Source organism: Marmota flaviventris, chromosome 1 (genome assembly GCF_047511675.1).
Source record: "Marmota flaviventris isolate mMarFla1 chromosome 1, mMarFla1.hap1, whole genome shotgun sequence".
NCBI classification, from domain to species: domain Eukaryota; kingdom Metazoa; phylum Chordata; class Mammalia; order Rodentia; family Sciuridae; genus Marmota; species Marmota flaviventris.
The window spans coordinates 212922273-212940916 of NC_092498.1; the positions used below are offsets into that span (position 1 = coordinate 212922273).

Sequence of the window (18644 nt, forward strand, 5' to 3'; positions counted from 1 at the left end):
CTCTCCCTCTCTCCCTTCCTTCCTTCTGACCTCCTCTTCTGTTATTTCTTCCTTTCCTTTGGAAACTGAAATCCTACTCATCCTGAAATATTTTTTCAGATATTTCCCCTCCTCTCAAATTTGCTTATTGCTCAGAGTCATCTGACCCTCCTCTGAGTCCCAGTCCTGCCAAACACAAGGAAGATAACTCAGAACTTTCTTTAGGTCTCTGGGCCCCATGTGTATTGGAGCAGGTGTGGATTGTTTTATCCCTAAGATCTAAAATTTCTTCTAACTTTCTGTAGTTAATTCTAAGGCAGAGACAAAGGGAATGGGTGAGTCTCCCATAGGCCAATAGACATGGATTTGTCAATATCATGAAATGTTGCCTATAACGAATGAGAGAATGTAGGTTTTCTAGATTCTATAATATTAAAGATTTCATGCCCAATTTTTTACCTCAAGAAACAAAGAAGCCGAGATAGTCTGTCTGGTGTCTATTTAATGTTCTTTCTCTTTAATTGTCTAGCTGATGTGTCAACAACATGGGACTAGGAAATCAAACAAATGCTTTAGAATTTATACTGCTGGGATTTTTCCAAGACTCAGAGCATCAACTGATGTTATTTGGATTGTTCCTATCCATGTTTATAGTCACCTTCCTTGGGAACCTGTTCATCATCATAGCCATTGTCTCAGATTCCCATCTTCATACACCCATGTACTTCTTTCTCTTCAATCTGTCTTTTGCTGACATTGGTTTCATCTCTACAACCGTCCCAAAGATGCTGGTGAACATTCAGACACAGAGCAGATCCATCACCTATGCAGGCTGCATCACCCAGATGTATTTTTTTATGGTTTTTGGAGGCATGGATACCTTCCTTCTCACTGTGATGGCTTATGACCGGTTTGTAGCCATCTGTCATCCCCTACACTATCCAGTCATCATGAACTCCTATTTGTGTGGCCTCCTGGTTCTTACATCCTGGTTAATCAGCTTGTCATATTCTCTGATCCAGAGTCTGTTGATGCTGCGTCTATCCTTCTGTACCAATTGGGAAATTCGACACTTTTACTGTGAACTTGCTCAGGCCCTCATGCTAGCTTGTTCAGACACACTGATCAATCACATAATACTCTACATGGTGACTGGCCTTCTTGGATTTGTTCCCTTTTCAGGGATCCTTTTCTCTTATACCCGGATTGTCTTTTCCATCCTGAGAATTCCATCAACATATGGAAAATATAAAGCTTTTTCTACCTGTGGGTCTCATCTATCTGTGGTTTCTTTATTCTATGTGACAGGTCTTGGTGTATACCTCAGTTCTGAAGCATCATCATCTTCCTGGAAGGGCATGATGGCCTCAATGATGTATACTGTGGTCACCCCCATGCTGAACCCCTTTATCTATAGCTTGAGGAACACAGACATTAAGAGGGCCCTGAAGAAACTACTTGGTAGTACATTTTATGTTCAGTGACAAGAATACTGTTCCTGGGCCCTTGAGCTGGCAAAAGTACCAGCAAAAGAAATTCTGTGTCAAGAAATTCTGAATCTAAATTATATAGGCTTTCACCCCTCACCCACTCTGTTTCTCTGTCTTTAATCAAAATATCCCTGTGAGTACTTTGTCTGAAACTTTTATGGTGATCACTCTGTTACCCTCAGTTGTATTCCCCACCTCTCCTCCTTTTACATTTTACATCACTACATCTCAACTTGATGTTTGCATTCCTATAGGTCTATACAACCATTCAAGTATCAACTCAGAGACTCTTGGATAAAACATTAAATAGTTCATTTTTTACCAACAATCATTGTTAGTTTTTGTTAAATTCATTCATTTGGCAATATTTATTGGATATCTATAGTGTACCAGGTTGTTCTAGGTGCTAAGAATATAGCAGTGAAAAAAAATCCTTGCCCTCATAAAGCTAAAATCTATGTTCAGGCATATAATATCTGGGTAGACAAAAAGAGATTACTACTTTGGGCATGATAGTGCATATCTGTAATCCCAGCTACCCAGGAGGCTAAGGCAGGAGGGTTACAAACTTGAGGTCTACCTAGAAAACTTAGTGAGACCCTGTCTCAATAAAAAATGAAAAAGGGATGGGGATGTAGCTTAGTGGTATAACATGCCTAGGTTCAATACCCAGTACTGCAAAAGAAAAAAAAAGTGTCATGTAAGAAATCGGGACACTGGTATGCACAAATCTGTATGAAAGTGCTGTGTGGAGCACAGACTAGAAATTAAATAAAAAACTTGTGATCACCACCCTGTAATGACCACCAGAATTTTAGTCCTGATAACTTCCATTTGAGAGATAATTACTCTCTTGATTGTAATTATTAATTGAAATAGTCTGCTATGATCTGAAGGCTTATCCTCCTACAAATTAATATGATGAAACCTTATCACCAAGGTTATGGGATTAGAAAGCGTACCATTGGGAAGTGATTAGAGTATGAGACTGTTGCCCTCATGATGCTCTTATAAAAGAGGCTCCAAGGGAGTTGCTTTGCCTTTTCTCCCATGTAAGGACACAGTAAGAAGGCATTATCTGTGAAAGTGACCTTCATCAGATTCTTTGATATTAGACCTCTTGGTCTCCAGAGCTGTGAAAAATAAGTTTCTATTGGTTATAAGCTACCTGGTTTATGGTATTCTTTATAACAACCTGAAAAGATTAACACACTACCCCTAAGGCTAAAGTGCTTACAATAATATTGAAACTTGAAATATCTATAATGTCTTAAGTAATGTCAGAGAAATGCACAAATGAGGAGGTGGGTACCTAGATAGGTTCCATAATGAAATGGAAATGATTTATACAGGAATGTATTACTGGATAAATGCAAGCAAGTACTTACGAGCAGGTAGCCTTTGCAACCATCCAAGGAAATGTCCACTTCCATTGTCATTTGGGCAGTGCTCTATGTATAGCTCTAAACTGATTAACTACTTGGTTTATGGATGGCAATTACAAGCTGAACAGATGGTAGGCTGCCACTCTGAGAAGATAGAGACAAATCATCTCAGTGAGCTGAATTGCATGGTGTTTGCCTATCTACTTGTATTTTTACTACCTCATGGGTTTTGGCCAATGGCCTAGCTATGTTGAGTAAACTGACCAATTAAAGGTATGTTTATGTGGGGCATGACCCTGGGAAATAAATCACTATGGAGATTTAAGGGAGGTAGTAATAGAGGACATGTTGGTGCTGATCAGAAGTCCTTTTCTAGGAGTGTAAGATGATTGGAACCAGTGAGTGGATATTCTGGTGTGCTCCCTTGAGGTGTCCATCTGAATCATAAGATGAGTGGCATTGTCTCATGTGAGAAAATGTAAGAAGTTTTAGAGGAGAAATGATTGAGTCAAAGACTTAACATTATCAATGAATCCACATTGATGGGATTAAATGAGTGGTAACTGGAGGGAGGTGGGGTGTGGCTGGAGGAAGTTGTTCACTAGGGATGTGGCTATGGGGTATATATTTTGCATCTGGAGAGTGAAGTCTTTCTCTCTCTGTTTTCTGATCACCATGTGAGCTACTTCCCTCTGCCACACTCTTCCTCTATGATCTCCTGCCTCACCTTGAGCCCTGAGAAATGGTGTCTACTGTCTATGAATTGAGATCTCTGAAACTGTGGGCCATCAAATAAACTCTTCCTCCTTTACAATTGTTCTGTTCGGGTCTTTTAGTCACAGCAGTGAAACAGCTGACTAAAACAGAAATTGTCACGTAGAAGTGGGGTCTTTTCTGTGACTAATCTTACCGTGTGGTTGCTAAGTTTTTGGAACATTTTGAATAGGTGGGAGGAATTTTGAAATGTTTAGCAGTGTAAGCTGGAAATGCTTTAGGTTGTTGTAAGCCAAAGCTTAATGGCTGATTCTGGTGGGAGCTCAGAAGACCAGAATGCCAATAGGACAGTGAAGACAGGACTCAAGAGGGCTTAGAGGAAAAAGAGGATTCTATTGATAGTTAGACTAGATGTCATTCTTGTTATGTTCTAGCTAAAAAGTTATCTGCATTTTGTTCTGTGTCCTGAGACTCTCTGTGATGCTGATTTTAAAAGTGATGGATTTATTAATCTGGCAGAAGAAATGTCTAGGCAACATAGCATACAGGAAGTGGCATGGGTATTGCTGGTGGCTTTTAGCCAAGTTTATTGTGATATTCAGGAGCATAAAGCAGAATAGAAATATTTAAAAAACTTGGACTTGAAAGGTGGAGTAAAACTAGGGCTAAGGAAGTTGTAGTTGTTAAAGATATCACTAGCACTAATGAAATGCTAAAGATTTTGCCCAGAGACAATAAGAAAGATGGCTTGAGGGCATCTCAGGACCTGGCAAAACCACACCCATCTCAGGCTCAAGGGAGTAAAAGTGAAAATTCTCTTGAGAAGGGACCAGTGGGGAATCCTTGCATAAGAGGGCCTAGGAAATTTTTTCAATGTGTTCATCCACCCAGACACTCAGAGTCTGCTGGAATAATAATCCAGGTCACTAGAGGCTTGGCTACTGCTTAAGATGGTGGCAGACCTTGGTGTCAACCCCATGATGCTAGTTCCTCAGGAATGCAGGATGCTATATTTAGGGGGTCATGGAGGCTTCTGCCAAGATTTCAGAGGAAGGCCTTGGAAGCCAGACAAAGTGTAGCAGGGTCAGATTCCCTGAAGGTGCTCCCTGAGAAGGCAAGGTGTGGAGATTTGAGGAGGAAGCAGAAGCTGCAGTGGAGACCCCTGAGATTAAGAAATGCCAAAAATGTAGGAAAGCTGTAGGAATTGAGCAGAGGCAAGAAAACAGAAAGGCTACTTGTACTGCAGCCATCAAGGCCACAGAGGTGGAGCTAGACAAGCCCTTTGGAGAGGATATCATGACATGTACTCCAGAGGATGAACACAGAACTACAGGATTTGTTTGTCCAGCTGGATTTTTGTCTTGCTTTGGTCCCTTCCTTCTTTCTATACCCCTATTTTTTTATGTTTACTGTGTACCTTTATATATTGGATACTTGTAAGTTGCTTTTAATTTTACAGGAGTTTACAATGCAAGATTGCCTTGAGCTTCAGAATACTTTGGACTTGAACTTTGAGCAATCTTGGAACAGTTGAGACTATGGGGACTCTTGTGTATTTACTAAATGTGTTTTGCATTGTCAGATGAGAGTGAGCTTTTGTGGACCAGGAACAGAAAGTTATGATTTATATGTGGTGTACCCCAAAACTCATGTGTGGGACAATGCAAGATTTGGAGGAGAAATGTTTAGGTCAAAGCTTTAACATTATCAGTGAATTGATTCCTGATGGGTTAAAGTGAGTAGTAACTAGAGGCAGGTGGGGTGTGGCTGGAGGAAGTGGTTCACTGGGGGCATGGCTATGGCATATATATTTTGTATCTGAAGAGTGGACTGTCTCTCTTTCCTGATCAACATGTGAGCTTTTTCCCTCTGCCACACTCTTCCTCCATGATGTCCTGCCACACCTTGAGCCTTGTGAAAGTGAGCCTTATGTTTATGGAGTGAGACCTCTGAAACTGTGAGCCCTCAAACTTTTCCTCTTTTACAATTGTTCTGATAGGGTCTTTTAGTCACAGTAGTGAAAAATCTGACCAAAATGGGGAAACAGCAGTGTATAGATGACCTGAAGGTAGACATATTTTTCTTGCACCTCTGAGATACAGAGTGCCCATATGAACATTCTGTGTGCCAACAAGAGAGAAAGAGGCTGCATATGGCTAGGGGACAGAATCCTTAGGAGGAAGGCCCTGCACATGGCTGGTGGGTTGGATTTATGTTCAACTGTAAAACATAAGTGATCCTGACAGGAATAGAAATTTATCTCTGGACTGGGCTTTTCTTACTAGATGGTAAAAGTGAATGTTCAGAGTACCATAAAAGAACTAGAACAGATGACAAGGCACCAATTTCAACCCCTGTGTCTCATTCCTCATAACAAGAAACACACTTTCGTCCTCAGACTAATAGTTTGTGTTAGGTTTCCATCACTATAACAAATGACAAGCTACTTATAAAGAGCAAAATTTGGTTTTGGCTCACAGTGTTGGAGGTTTCAGTCCATTATCAGTTGGTTCTGTTGCTTTTGGGACTGTAGGAAGTAGCATATTATGGCAGGGGTATGTGGTCAAGGAAAGCCATTCATCTCATGGTTGTGAAACAGAAGAAGAAGGGTCTGGGGTCAAATTATCCCCTGAGAGCATGTGCCCCACGTTCTGAAGACCTCTCATTAGACCCCACTGCTTAAAGATTCCACTGCCTCCCAGTGGTGCTGCTCTGGGGACTTTATGGGCATTTGGGGGACACTTACCTAAACTACAGTAGGTCTAATAGAAAAGTAGGATGGACAATTGAAATAACTTGAGTTGTCTAAAATAGCCAGAGATAAAGGCATGAAGGGCCTTTGCGAGTATGAGCTCAAATTCAACACTGAGGTTTGTTCCCAACTAGATAGATTCACCTGCTTTTCTTGTGGATCTGGGGAAGAGGAGAAGGGAAGGAGAGAATGCTGGCACAAACCTATAATTCTTCTCCATATTATTTCAACTTTCTTTTTCTAACTCAGTGCAGTAGCCCAGGCAGGACGAGAGTTGAAACCTTGGGCACCAGAAGAAGAAGTGATTCCAAGGCAAAAACTTTTAGGCATAGCTTTAGGCCTCTGTGTCAGAATTCCTAGGGCTTGAGTAGGTGAACCCTGTGTTCACCCATCTGACAAAATTAGGTTTCATGGTGACTGTCCCTTATTGTCTAGTAGTCATGATAGCTCTCAAATTTTGTACCTGTGTAACTTTCCCCCATATAAATGGGAGTGGACTTAGGGGTAGGAACTTGCTAGACTAGTATTAGTGCTGGCAATCTGGACCAGAACATTGACGAAAACTAATGTCCCTTCCAAAGGTGAAAAAGTATGAACAAAAATAAAAGTGGGCCAGGGCAGGGAGTGAGGGGAGGGGGAAAGACAGAAAGAAAGAGATGAGGGTATAGGAATGAACAAATGGATTATTTAATGAAGGAAATCCATTACTAGCTTAGTCACAGGATTTAGAATGCTTAGAACTGAATTTAGTTAACTTTCAGCTAAGTTAGTTTTGCACAAATTTATTACAGGTACATATAGCATTAAATTAAGGGGGAGAGGTAAGTACATTAGCACAAATAAATGAAAATGTATATAAAGTATTTACTAGACAGATTAGTTTTTTTTTTTTTTTTTGTTACTAGGGCTTGAACTCAGGGTACTTTACCATTAAGCTACATCACTAGACCTTTTTAATTTTATTTTGAGTCAGGGTCTCATTAAATTGCTGAGGGCCCTCACAAATTTGCAATGTTTGCTTTAGCCTCCTGAGTCACTGGGGTTATAGGTGTATGCCACCACACCCTGCACAGATTAGTTATTTTTTAAAATAATCTATCTCAACACAATACTGGCTTCTGAGTGATAGGAACACTCAGACTGATAGGGTTTATTTGTTACATAAAAGGTATGCTGAAGGTAGATGTTCCAACAACTATGCTCATTTTGCTCTAAGAGAGTCTTGTTTGAAGCCCAGGTTGTGATGTGTGTAGTGAAAATTTAGCCTTATCCAAGAGAGTCTGTTCTTTGTCCTCAGCTACTAGGAGTAGTCCCACGGAATGTCTTGCTTTATGGGGTGTGTTTGCAAGGGGGATTTGGACACTTGAAGTCTAACAATGTGATTATTGTTGGAGATTTGATACACCTCTGTCAGTTCATTCTAGAGGCAAAAGTATTAACCTGAGATAATTATGCTATCTGATATGCTATCTGATTCTCAATACTGATCTAATTTTCTCAAAATTTCTTGGTAATTTGCATGCTTTTAATGAGATTAAACTCTTGATTTTGTTTAAACTTAAAAAGTGAGTTTGAGATTTATGAAGCTTCAGAGTTATAAGAGGGGAGTAGCCAACTTTCTCTATGCTTCTGTTCCATTAATGTTAACTTATCTTCAGAGATTAGCATTACATGAACCAATTTGGCTAATTATGAGCTCTGCCTATGGAGCTCTCAGACCCACCCATACAACTATAAACAATCAGCCTATGTCCTGCAGCTTTTTGGTCCCAGTCCAGTTGGTTCTGTGTGTCTCCTCTTTCCAGAGTCATTGTCTACATTGGAGGTCCATGCCTGAGTCTGTCCTCCTCCCAATTCTGAGGATGGAGTCTGATTCCTCACCACTCACCAGGCAGAGGAGAGGCAATGGATCGTCACTCCCTGGTCATGCCCCAGCATAGTGGCAGCACTGACTGGTGAGTGTGGTGGAAGAAACTAAATGCAAAAGGGACTCAGAGAGCATCAGTTCCTCATTACCCAGACAAGAAGTTGGAGTATCCAGATAGGAGGCCCCCCAAATACAAAGTTGTAACTCAGAGGCCTATGAAATAAAAAATTAAATTAAAAATTAATTGACATAATAATTTTGTATATGTTTATGGAGCACAGTGTGATAATTTGATACATGTATATAATATTTCATGATCAAACCAGGATAATTAGCATTTATGTCTCCTTAAACATTTCTTATTTCTTTGTGTTGGGAACATTCAAATGCCTCTCTTCTAGTTCTTTATAAAATATATAATAAATTATTGTAAACTTTGCCTACCCTTCTGTGCTATAGAACACTAAAATTTATTCCTCCTAGCTAACTGTATTTTAGTACCTGTTATCCCATCTCCATCTTTCCCACTTCTCCCTTCCCTTCCCACATTCTGTGACCACTATTCTAGTTTATAGTCTTGGTTCTGGTCAGGATCCATGACTGAGAGGAGTTCTGTTCTCTTTCCACACTAGCTCTAGCTCTGGTGGGTATCTCTTTTATTATCACAAGAAATGGATCTCTCTAAACTGTCTCTTATGTGCTCTAAAATGATCATGCAGGTCAGGATGAAGATAAGAACAAAGATGACTATAATGATGATGTCATGAATCTTTATTAAACTTTCCCAAGTGCCTGACTCTATATAGTTTATTTAATTTCATCTACAATGATCACTTCCAGGTATAAAACGTTATTGTTCTTTTACTTGAAAGGAATAGAACTTTGTATTTCAATTTTCTTGGGCTCCAGTGCCTGAGACCTGAGAGACTTGTCTTCTGTACCATATAAACAACAAAAGGGAATAAAAACTGTATAGGATTGTGTTTTATGAATAAGCCTGGAATAAATTCCAATGATGATTCAAATTCTTTTACAAAATAATGAACAAATATTTGTTAAGTTTAGGCACTGTACATCTCTAGAGTTTAGTATTATTCTCCCCATTTCCAGATAAGGAAAGCTAGTACAGAGAAGGGGAGAGTTCTTTATATGTACTAAATTGTGAGTGTTAGAAAAAGAAATTGGATTCACTCTGTGGTCTATTGACTGTACTTTCAGGACTTTGTTTCCTCATGTGAGCCAAATTAGAGTTTTTCTTGTAAAACCCCCAAGCACAGATAAACAAAACAAGGCAGAAGCATTGATTCTTTCTCTTGCAATTCAGTGAGTTCATCTGAGTAGTGGCAGCATGAACTGTGGTTCATAGAGGCATTTCTGACATAAGTATGTAATTTTTAAAATGAATAATAATGCACTTTTACAACCAAGTTTGGATATCTGAGACATGGAAATATTATTTCCTATATAAGATGAGAATTTTCACATGGATCTCTCAGAAAGTGATTATATTAGACAGACTTCAAGAATATTTCTTATTTGATATCATTTTTGTTGTTGTTGTATTGTTTTGGTACTGGGGATTGAACCCAGGGGTGCTTTATTTTTTATTTAAAAACAGGGTCTCATAAGTTCCTTAGGGCCTCACTTGTTGAGGCTGGCTTTGAATTTGTGGTCCTCCTATCTCAGCCTTCTAAGTTACTGGGATTACAGGTGTGTGCCACTGAGCTTCGCTTCATTTGATATCTAATAAAAGAAAGTATTTGATAGCACCTGATTTTTTCTATTGGAAAAACAAATGTAGGCATTAAATAGTAAAAATTGAATATACATCTTTTTTTACAACTCAAAACAGCTACCCTGAAGGCACACATCATATACAAATTCTCACTTGTGTGGTAAGAGAAGTGTGAGAATTTTCGTAGGATTGTTGTCATGAGAAATTAAAAAATAAAATGAAATCCAATCTTCAGGCAATGTTATGCATTGAAATGTTATATCTGAATATATGTACTTCACAGAAAGACTTTAATTCAGTATTTTATTAAAATGTTAGATGTAATAGAGAGTAGTATATTGGTTACCTAGATTTTCAAGAGAATTACACATAAGCAAATCAATACTAATGTTAGAAAATCATGGACAAAATATACTTATCAAATTCCTGACAGTGTTTGCATTTTGGAGACAGATGTATAGAAGAATGGGATTATGCATGGATATAGGAAAACTCAGATTTTATTGGTAATATTTCAGATCTTTTTAAATAGAAGTTCTGAGGCAAATATTGAATTGTTTATATTTTTAATATAGGTAGTAAGTGTTAATGATGATAATAACATATATACTATTAATAGAACATTTTCTAGTGTGTGGCAGTATTCTGAGACATTGATTCTTGGTCCTGGACCACTAAGAACCCTATATACAGAGATAATTATTTAATTCATTCTAAGCTATGGCAGAGCATCAGTATATTTTAAATACCCATAGGTAAATATAATGATCAATTAGTATTATTGACCACTGGTCTAAGCACTTTGTTTCATTTCACCCAATTTCTTAAACACACCACTGTAAGGTAAGTTCAGCTATGATTTTCATTTTACAGTGTGGAAACTCTCCAGGTATTACATTCACCTGTCTATTCTTTTTTTCCTTTTGTATTTTCTCTGAAATTAAATCATACTGTGATATGCCTTTGTGGCTCATTGGTTTTGTTGTCAGTTCTCATCAGCCTTTTGGTCTCCCAGCTGCATAATTCAACGGTGTTACAACTTACCTACTTCAGAGAAATGAGGACTACAGTTGCCCTCAGGGAGCTGGTGAAAGAGAACTGAAATTTCTGTATCAGGAAAGATTGAAGTGAACAGCTGTTAATTAGGCATAAGAAGGCCATGTGTCAGGCCTGGGTTTGGTTCACCCATGGCCCTAAATTCCTCAACCATCAGCAAGGAGGTTGGATTTCATGAGGACACATTTCCAAATGCTTAAGATTAGAAATTCATTTAAACTTGATCCAGTTACTTTGTAACCATATCTTAATATCACTATGTACCCCCCGAACACATGACTATATTTTGTCAATGAAATAAAAGAAATCCCTTTATGTATTTTAACCAGCCATCACAAAATTAAAAGAGAGTGAGAGAACACAAAGAAGTATGAAATACCAGATGTTTCCTTGAGATTGCGTAGGATTGATAAGTTAATACTGAATAAAATGAGAATTATTAGAAAATATTTCTTAAATGGTAATTATTATGTATTTAATGATTTGGGTATTATTATACATTGATGACATCTATGAGATTGATGATGCTATATGATTTGGTATATTTAACCAAAACATGTTTGTGAAAATTTGAAGTATATCAGGCCAAGGTTAGATGTTATATTAGAGAAGAATTAAAAACATACATCCTACAGTTTTGAGTGAGCACTTAATTCCATAAAGGAGCAAAGTCAGAAGGACAAAAAAGGATGAAAATCCATGACGATAACTGGCACATAAAAATGTTTTATGATTATGAATATTTTGTTTTGAGTTAGAATCCAGATACTTTGGTTTTAGCACTTATAGAGCTTATAAATATTATATAACAAGAGAATTTCTTGCATTACATTTGAATAAAATAGTTTTTACTTTCTTTTAATTAGAATGATCTTTTTCTTAAAGGTGAAAGGATATTTATCTTTGTTTTTTTCTTAAAATAATATTTTATCATAATTACATATTTATCTCTAATGTTTTTGCTTTTAAAATATACTTCAGTTGAGTGTCTCTAAGATTGATGTGTATAGAAAAAGATGAATACCACAAAAATAAAGGATGACAGAGTTCTAAGATGTTTGGGAGTGTCATAACTAAGAAATATTGCTGAGGGTATATGGCACTCAAACAAAAGGACTTTACTAGTGAATTGCTTTAACCCAAAATAATAGACAGTGCTGTGTACTGGTTTGCTTATTTACTTTTTTCAACCTATTTTTCCTTCTCAAAAGGTTTCTCTCCAATATAGAATCACAGAATGTAACAAGTGTTTCAGAATTCCATCTCATGGGCCTCTCAGAGGATCCAGAACTGCAGCCCCTCCTCTTTGGACTGTTCCTGTCCATGTACCTGGTCACAGTGCTTGGGAACCTGCTCATCATCCTGGCTGTCAGCTCTGACTCCCACCTCCACACCCCCATGTACTTCTTCCTCGCCAACCTGTCCTTGGCTGACATCAGTTTCACCTCTACCACGGTCCCAAAGATGATTGTGGACATCCAAACACATAACAGAGTCATCTCCTATGCAGGCTGCCTGACTCAGATGTCTTTTTTAATGCTTTTTGGATGTTTAGATAGTCTGCTTCTAACTGTAATGGCCTATGACAGGTTTGTAGCCATTTGCCATCCACTACACTACCAGGTCATAATGCACCCTCGCCTTTGTGGCTCATTGGTTTTGTTGTCAGTTCTCATCAGCCTTTTGGTCTCCCAGCTGCATAATTCAATGGTGTTACAACTTACCTACTTCAAGAATGTGGAGATTTCTCATTTCTTCTGTGACCCTTCTCAGCTCCTCAACCTTGCCTGTTCTGATACATTTACCAATAACATAGTCATGTATTTTGTTGGTGCCATCTCTGGTTTTCTTCCTATCTCAGGGATCTTCTTCTCTTACTATAAAATAGTTTCCTCTATTCTGAGAGTTCCATCATCAGGTGGGAAATATAAAGCTTTCTCTACCTGTGGGTCTCACCTGTCAATTGTTTGCTTATTTTATGGGACAGGCCTTGGGGTGTATCTCAGTTCAGCTGTCTCACTTTCTCCTAGGAAGGGTGCAGTGGCCTCAGTAGCATACACTGTAGTCACCCCTATGCTTAACCCTTTCATATACAGCCTTAGAAACAAGGACATCAAGAGGGCTATGTGGAGGCTTTTCAGAAAAATAGTCTAGTCTCAGGATTTGTGTTATCTATTTGCAGTGCTGGTCTGCAAAGGCAACAAAACTAAACATCCTGGCCTGCAAAACTCATCTCCTTCATCACATCATTTTTAAGCTCTTGTGGTTTTCATTTCTCCTCCTATTTCATATCTAAATATTGCTTTTTAAAAAAAACTGTCTTTAGTGAAACTGTGGGAGTTTCTGTATTCTTTGTACAGCTTACTCATGCATTTCTGAATTTTATTATACTTATGCAACCTTCTGTACTTTATTATTAATTATCCAAGAATCTCAGAAAGATGAGCAACTATCTTTTCATATACTTAAAATTTCTTATAATTAATATATTTTTCAGTAGCTTCTGTGTCTTTACCATATAAATTTTGCATTTATAAAAAATTTATTTATGTAGGTTATCTATTAGGATGTGTATCACTGGTCCTCCAGATTGCCTTTATGGGAAGCACTAAGGGATCTTTAAAAACATTGATGCCTGAGTCTCACCACCAGACATTCTGATTTATTGAACTGGTATGTGGCTTGAGCTTGAGACTTTTTAAGATGCCCAAGGATTTTACTAAGAAATCTGCTGATAATCCTTTAGGATTTTCCTTGTACATGTTGAATTGCTTTTCCGTGATGCTGCCATTGTTTGAACTTTGTGACTTTTGATGATTTGAGTGTAATATATCTCATTATGGGTGTCTTTGGATTTATCAGAGTTTGTTTAGTGTTTGGATATGTATGTCTATTCTTCAAATTTGAGAAATTTAAAATTTCAATCATTATTTTAAAAAGTTGAATCTCTATCTCTTCCACCCTATTCCCTTTCTGAAATTCCCCTAATGCAAAAAATTCAGCTTAATAGTTTCCCATAAAATCCTTAGAATCTCTTCATTTTTATTTGTTCCTTTTTATTTTGCTTCACTGATTCAATAATTTCAAATAATTAGTTCCTAAGTTTATTGATTATGTCCCTCTGGTTGATTGAGTCTATTATGACACTATCAAATATTTCAATTTACTTATTGATTCTCCAACTCCAAAATTTTTGTTGCTTTTTAATAATTTATAGGTGTTTGCTAATATTCTCATTTTGTTCATGCATTGCTTCCCCGATTTTGTTGTCTGTGTTCTTTTTTAGCTTACTGACTATCCTTCAGGTGGATGTTTTGTATTTTTGTCAGATAAATCATAGATCTAATTTCTTTAAAGAATATTTCACAGTAAGTTTATGAATATTTAATTTATTTCTCTGATTCGGCCATGTTTCCATATTTTTTTGCATGCCTTGTTCTCTTTGTTGAGTTTTTGGCTTTTGAGAAAATAGCTACTTCTCACAGTTTTTATGGATTGATTTCATGTAGTGGAAGACGTTCACCACAGACTAATAGAAATTTTAGGACTGGGGATGTAGCTCAGTGATAGAGCATTTGCCCAGCATATGGGAGGACCTGGATTTAATCCCCAGAGGCTCTCCCTATCCCATTGCCCTGCCAATAAAAAAGCCTAGAAATTCTCAAACATTTTCAGAAAATGAATTTTCTCTGGGCTTGTTTGTGTAATTTTCACCATTAAAGAGGTTTGCCTTTGTTCTCAGAGCCCATCATCTCTTGTCTCCCCTGTCATCTGTTTGTGGTACTACAGTCTCTCTGGTAATGTATGAGCCTTAACATTTTTCTGTGTATCTTTCTCTATAGTGCTCTAAGTCAGGCAAGGCATAAGCCTACTAGAAAGATACATCTTTACATGAATATTCCACCTTCTTATTCTTGTTTCAAGGCAGAACTTGGGAATTTTCTCCTGATTGTGTCATGCTGCTTTTGGGAGGGTGTAGGTCCTCGATGGCAAATACAGCAACATTTCTTGTCCATTTTTATTCACCTCTTCCTGAATTTGTGTTTCCATGATGTGCTAATATCTCTTAACTAGTTCTTGGAGTTCTCACAAAGGCAACTTGGTCCATATGTGTTGTTAATTTAGTGTCTCTGTGGAGGAATTAAGGTTTGGCACTTACTATTTCATTGATGTTTCTATGGCTAAAAGTTTATTTCATTAAATGGCACCTGCAAATGAGCACTTTGTGATGTAGTGGGGCTTTTATTCTGGTGGTGGCCTTCTTCCTAGGATGGGAGAAAATGCAGGTGATTAACAGGTGAGAGGCCTTTAATGCTTGTTTTCTGCTTTTATAATCAGGAGAAAATAATTATTTAAGACAGTCCATATCTGCTAAACAGGCCTTGTCTGCTGTTGTTTTTGCTAATCACTGCTTCTTGAAATGTACTGCTTCTGGGTTCATTTAATTTCTTTCCCAGTGTGTCTCGTGTGTGTGTGTGTGTGTGTTTAATTCTGAAAGGTGTAAGACCCTACAAAAATTATAGTATAAAATATTTTCACAGCTCAGATTTATGGACATCCTTTTAAAATAAACTCTGACTAAAAATGTCAGGGTTTTGAAAGATAAAGGCTGAAGAACTGTCCCTGACTGAAGTTAAATGAGTCATGATAACTAAATGCAACATTTGCACTTCAACTGGATCCTAGAGTAGAAGAAATAAATAAATTATTTAAAATAAAAAGAAAGACTTCGTTTGCTGGTAACACCCATAAAAAGACAGAAGAAAAAAAAATTATGGAGTGAAATGAGCAATTACTTCATAAGCAAAAATAAGAATCTATGAGAACATTTGTTGAATTTGAACACAATGATTGCAGTGTATTGAGACAACATTGGAGGAATCCTGCTAGTAGGAGAGAAAGTAGGGTCATTTTTTCCATACTACATGGAAAGGAGCTACATGGTGGTATCTGCTGTGATATAAAATACAGAGCTACTTCTTCCCATGTGACAGGAAAGTTTGCATGAGAACATGGTGATTTGATGGGTTGTGTAACTTGCTGGAAAGAAGAGGGATAGATCCATAATCTTGTGGTGCCTACAGAACAATATCAAGAGCACTCTTGATCACACAGCATGCTTAACACGATACAACAGTAAATATCAACCTGTTCTTTCAGCTTTTCAGAATGTTGGTTCCGGTTCAGTGGAAATCACACCTCTGTCTCTTTCCAGAGTCATCTGTATTAGGAGGCCCCTTCCTGTTTCTGGGGAATGACTCCTGTCATTCATGAGGAAAGATCCTCAGTTCTCACTGCTCATTAGATGTGAAGAGGGAATGAATTTCAGTAGCACTATTAGCAAGATCACCTCATTAGGAAGGAAGCCTAGTTCAGTGAGTGAGTGTTGGGAGGCACACAGAGATGCTGGAGATACTATTGGGAGCATTGCTTTCTCAAATTGAGGATCAGCAAGGTCATTGGAATGGCTATTCTGAATGGGTCTAAAATGCAAAGTTTTTGCTCAGAGACCTATGAAATTTATTCTTTGTTCATAGAGGGAATTTAAGAAATGTCACTGAGAATTCTTCTTTAAATGTAAGCAGTTTAAAGCATAAACTGAATGTCATTTATCTATATATCCAAAGTCTTATACAGTAGGGCAGAGATAGGCACACTTTTACCTTATATAACATCAAGTAAATTATCCACTGTTTCAGAGGAGAAAGTTAAGGTATTTTTACATTCATATGCAATATGGTACTTCTTCCCAGGACCACTAGACCTTCCATAGATTAATTTCTCAACTCTTTTTTTTTCTGGTATCAGGGATTGAACCCAGAGATGCTTAATCACTGAGCGACATCCCCAGCCCTTTTTATTTGGAGACAGGTTCTGGCTAAATTGCTAGGGCCTCACTAAATTGCCAGGATATCCTTAAACTTGTGATTTTGCCTTAGCCTCCATTTTTGCTGGGATTATAGGTGTGTGTCTCCATGCCCTGTTCTCTAATTTCTCAACTTTTGAGAGAAATGTATGGTTTAAAAATATGAACAGTGGATGTTTCTGGAAGATGTGACAGCTCTCCTGGGCTGCTTCCTGCCTTCTTTTCTCCCTACTCAGCTTTCCACACTGGGCATTTCAAGGTGCTGCCTCCACTGCCCTCACCACTACAACCATGATCTCCTTTATAGACACCCAGAAAATTGAAATGGGATTAACAGTTTTTCCTGTTGTTTGGAATGATTATCTTTTTTTGACAAAGTACTACTGGCTATTGGAAATGTTTTGTTTGTGACTGGCTAGGCTTTTATAATCAGTTTAGAAAGAACATTCAGATTCTTTCCCCAAAAACATAAAATGAGAGCTACAGGATTTTTCCTAGGTGGTGTATTTGTAGTTCTTATTGGTTGGCATTTGAGAGGCAGGATCTTTGAAAATTATGGATTCTTTAACTTGTTCAGGGGCTTCTTTTCTGTGTGGTTGGCTTTATTAGAAGAATGCCAGTTCTTGGATCCCTCTTAAATTTACCTGGAATTAGATCATTTATAGATGAAGTTGGAAAAAGCAACAATATTGTTTCACAACAAGAGAATTTGAAAACTCATTTAAAATGTTGTATTGTTTGTAAAATTCTTTGAAGAATATTCAGTACAAAATTAAATTACATCAAATAATTTGTAATGTTCTTTACAGAAACTTAAAACATGTAGCCTACAAAGACCAACAGCAATTAGTACAGAAGCAATGAAAACAGGCTTCTAATCAACTGATCTCAGAAGGCAGCAAGCAAACTAAGGGAGACAAAATTCATGTTATGAAGCATATTGAAACTCTAGAAGGCTATTTTTATTATTTTTCCACAATGTGCAGAACACAGCCATTCTTAGAGAACTGTGGTGTTGGTTACTTTTGTTTTTACTACTATTATTATTGTTTTGAGGGCTCAGGAGCACCCATAGGCATTTGCTTTTAGAAATGTCCACCGTGATGGCAACTCTATTTCCAGTTGTGCTGTATCTCTGAAAGTAATGCATGAGTAGGGTTGGATTATGTCATTTTAATGTATTAAACCCAGTGAAAACCCAGTTCATGTATGAATCACTATTTTTTGTAAACATGGAGTTAAAATAAAACTTTTGTGGTTCTTCTGAAAAAAATATGAATAATGGGATCTATTCTCCTCTACCGATAGTATGTCCAATATTATCTCATAGAATAAAAGGTTGATTTATCAACTCTTTCCTTTCTAGAAAAAAAGTCTCCAAGTGTATAAAAGTATATGGTCAGAAAACTCTCAAGTGAACATCCAATATAGAATGAAAAAAGTTTTTGTGTTTCTTTTTTGTTCAAGGATAGTGATCATGGGAGGGGGAAGTGAAAATAAGCATTTTGGTATGCAAATATAACTATCTTTTGTGTTCATTTTCATGTGTTGTAAATTCATCCTTGGCTATAACCCTAGTATTTTATCCCTCCATCTAATATGAAATGACTTTGGTTTAGTAATACATTTTGTACAGACCAGGTATTCTAAATGTCTGAATATACTCAGCTTCTTCCTCTCATATCTATCTCTATATATCTGCCATTTGGGATCCCCTCAAAATAATTTATTTATTCCTTCTATAATTTATCAATGTACAGCTAAACAGCATACTTTGTCCCATATCCATTAGGTATGCAT

General features: G+C 37.4%; 2 protein-coding genes and 1 pseudogene across 2 annotated transcripts; all 3 read left to right on the forward strand.

Annotated features, from left to right (window-relative positions):
- Window positions 1-524: 524 nt before the first annotated feature.
- On the forward strand, window positions 525-1463 carry LOC139701526 (olfactory receptor 7C1-like). The gene has a single exon (XM_071600461.1). It carries the CDS (start codon window positions 525-527, stop codon window positions 1461-1463), a length of 939 nt encoding a protein of 312 aa, XP_071456562.1.
- Window positions 1464-12163: 10700 nt separating this feature from the next.
- LOC117794597 (olfactory receptor 7E178) lies at window positions 12164-13132 on the forward strand. Its single transcript, XM_034635441.2, has one exon. It carries the CDS (start codon window positions 12245-12247, stop codon window positions 13130-13132), a length of 888 nt encoding a protein of 295 aa, XP_034491332.2. The 5' UTR covers window positions 12164-12244.
- A 4003-nt stretch (window positions 13133-17135) lies between these two features.
- LOC114107679 (vesicle transport protein GOT1B pseudogene) lies at window positions 17136-17598 on the forward strand (annotated as a pseudogene).
- The last annotated feature ends 1046 nt before the right edge of the window (window positions 17599-18644 follow it).

Bases quoted from the DNA above. Each gene is read 5' to 3' on its own strand.
- LOC139701526 (XM_071600461.1), top strand. From the start codon at position 525: ATGGGACTAGGAAATCAAACAAATGCTTTAGAATTTATACTGCTGGGA.
- LOC117794597 (XM_034635441.2), top strand. From the start codon at position 12,245: ATGGGCCTCTCAGAGGATCCAGAACTGCAGCCCCTCCTCTTTGGACTG.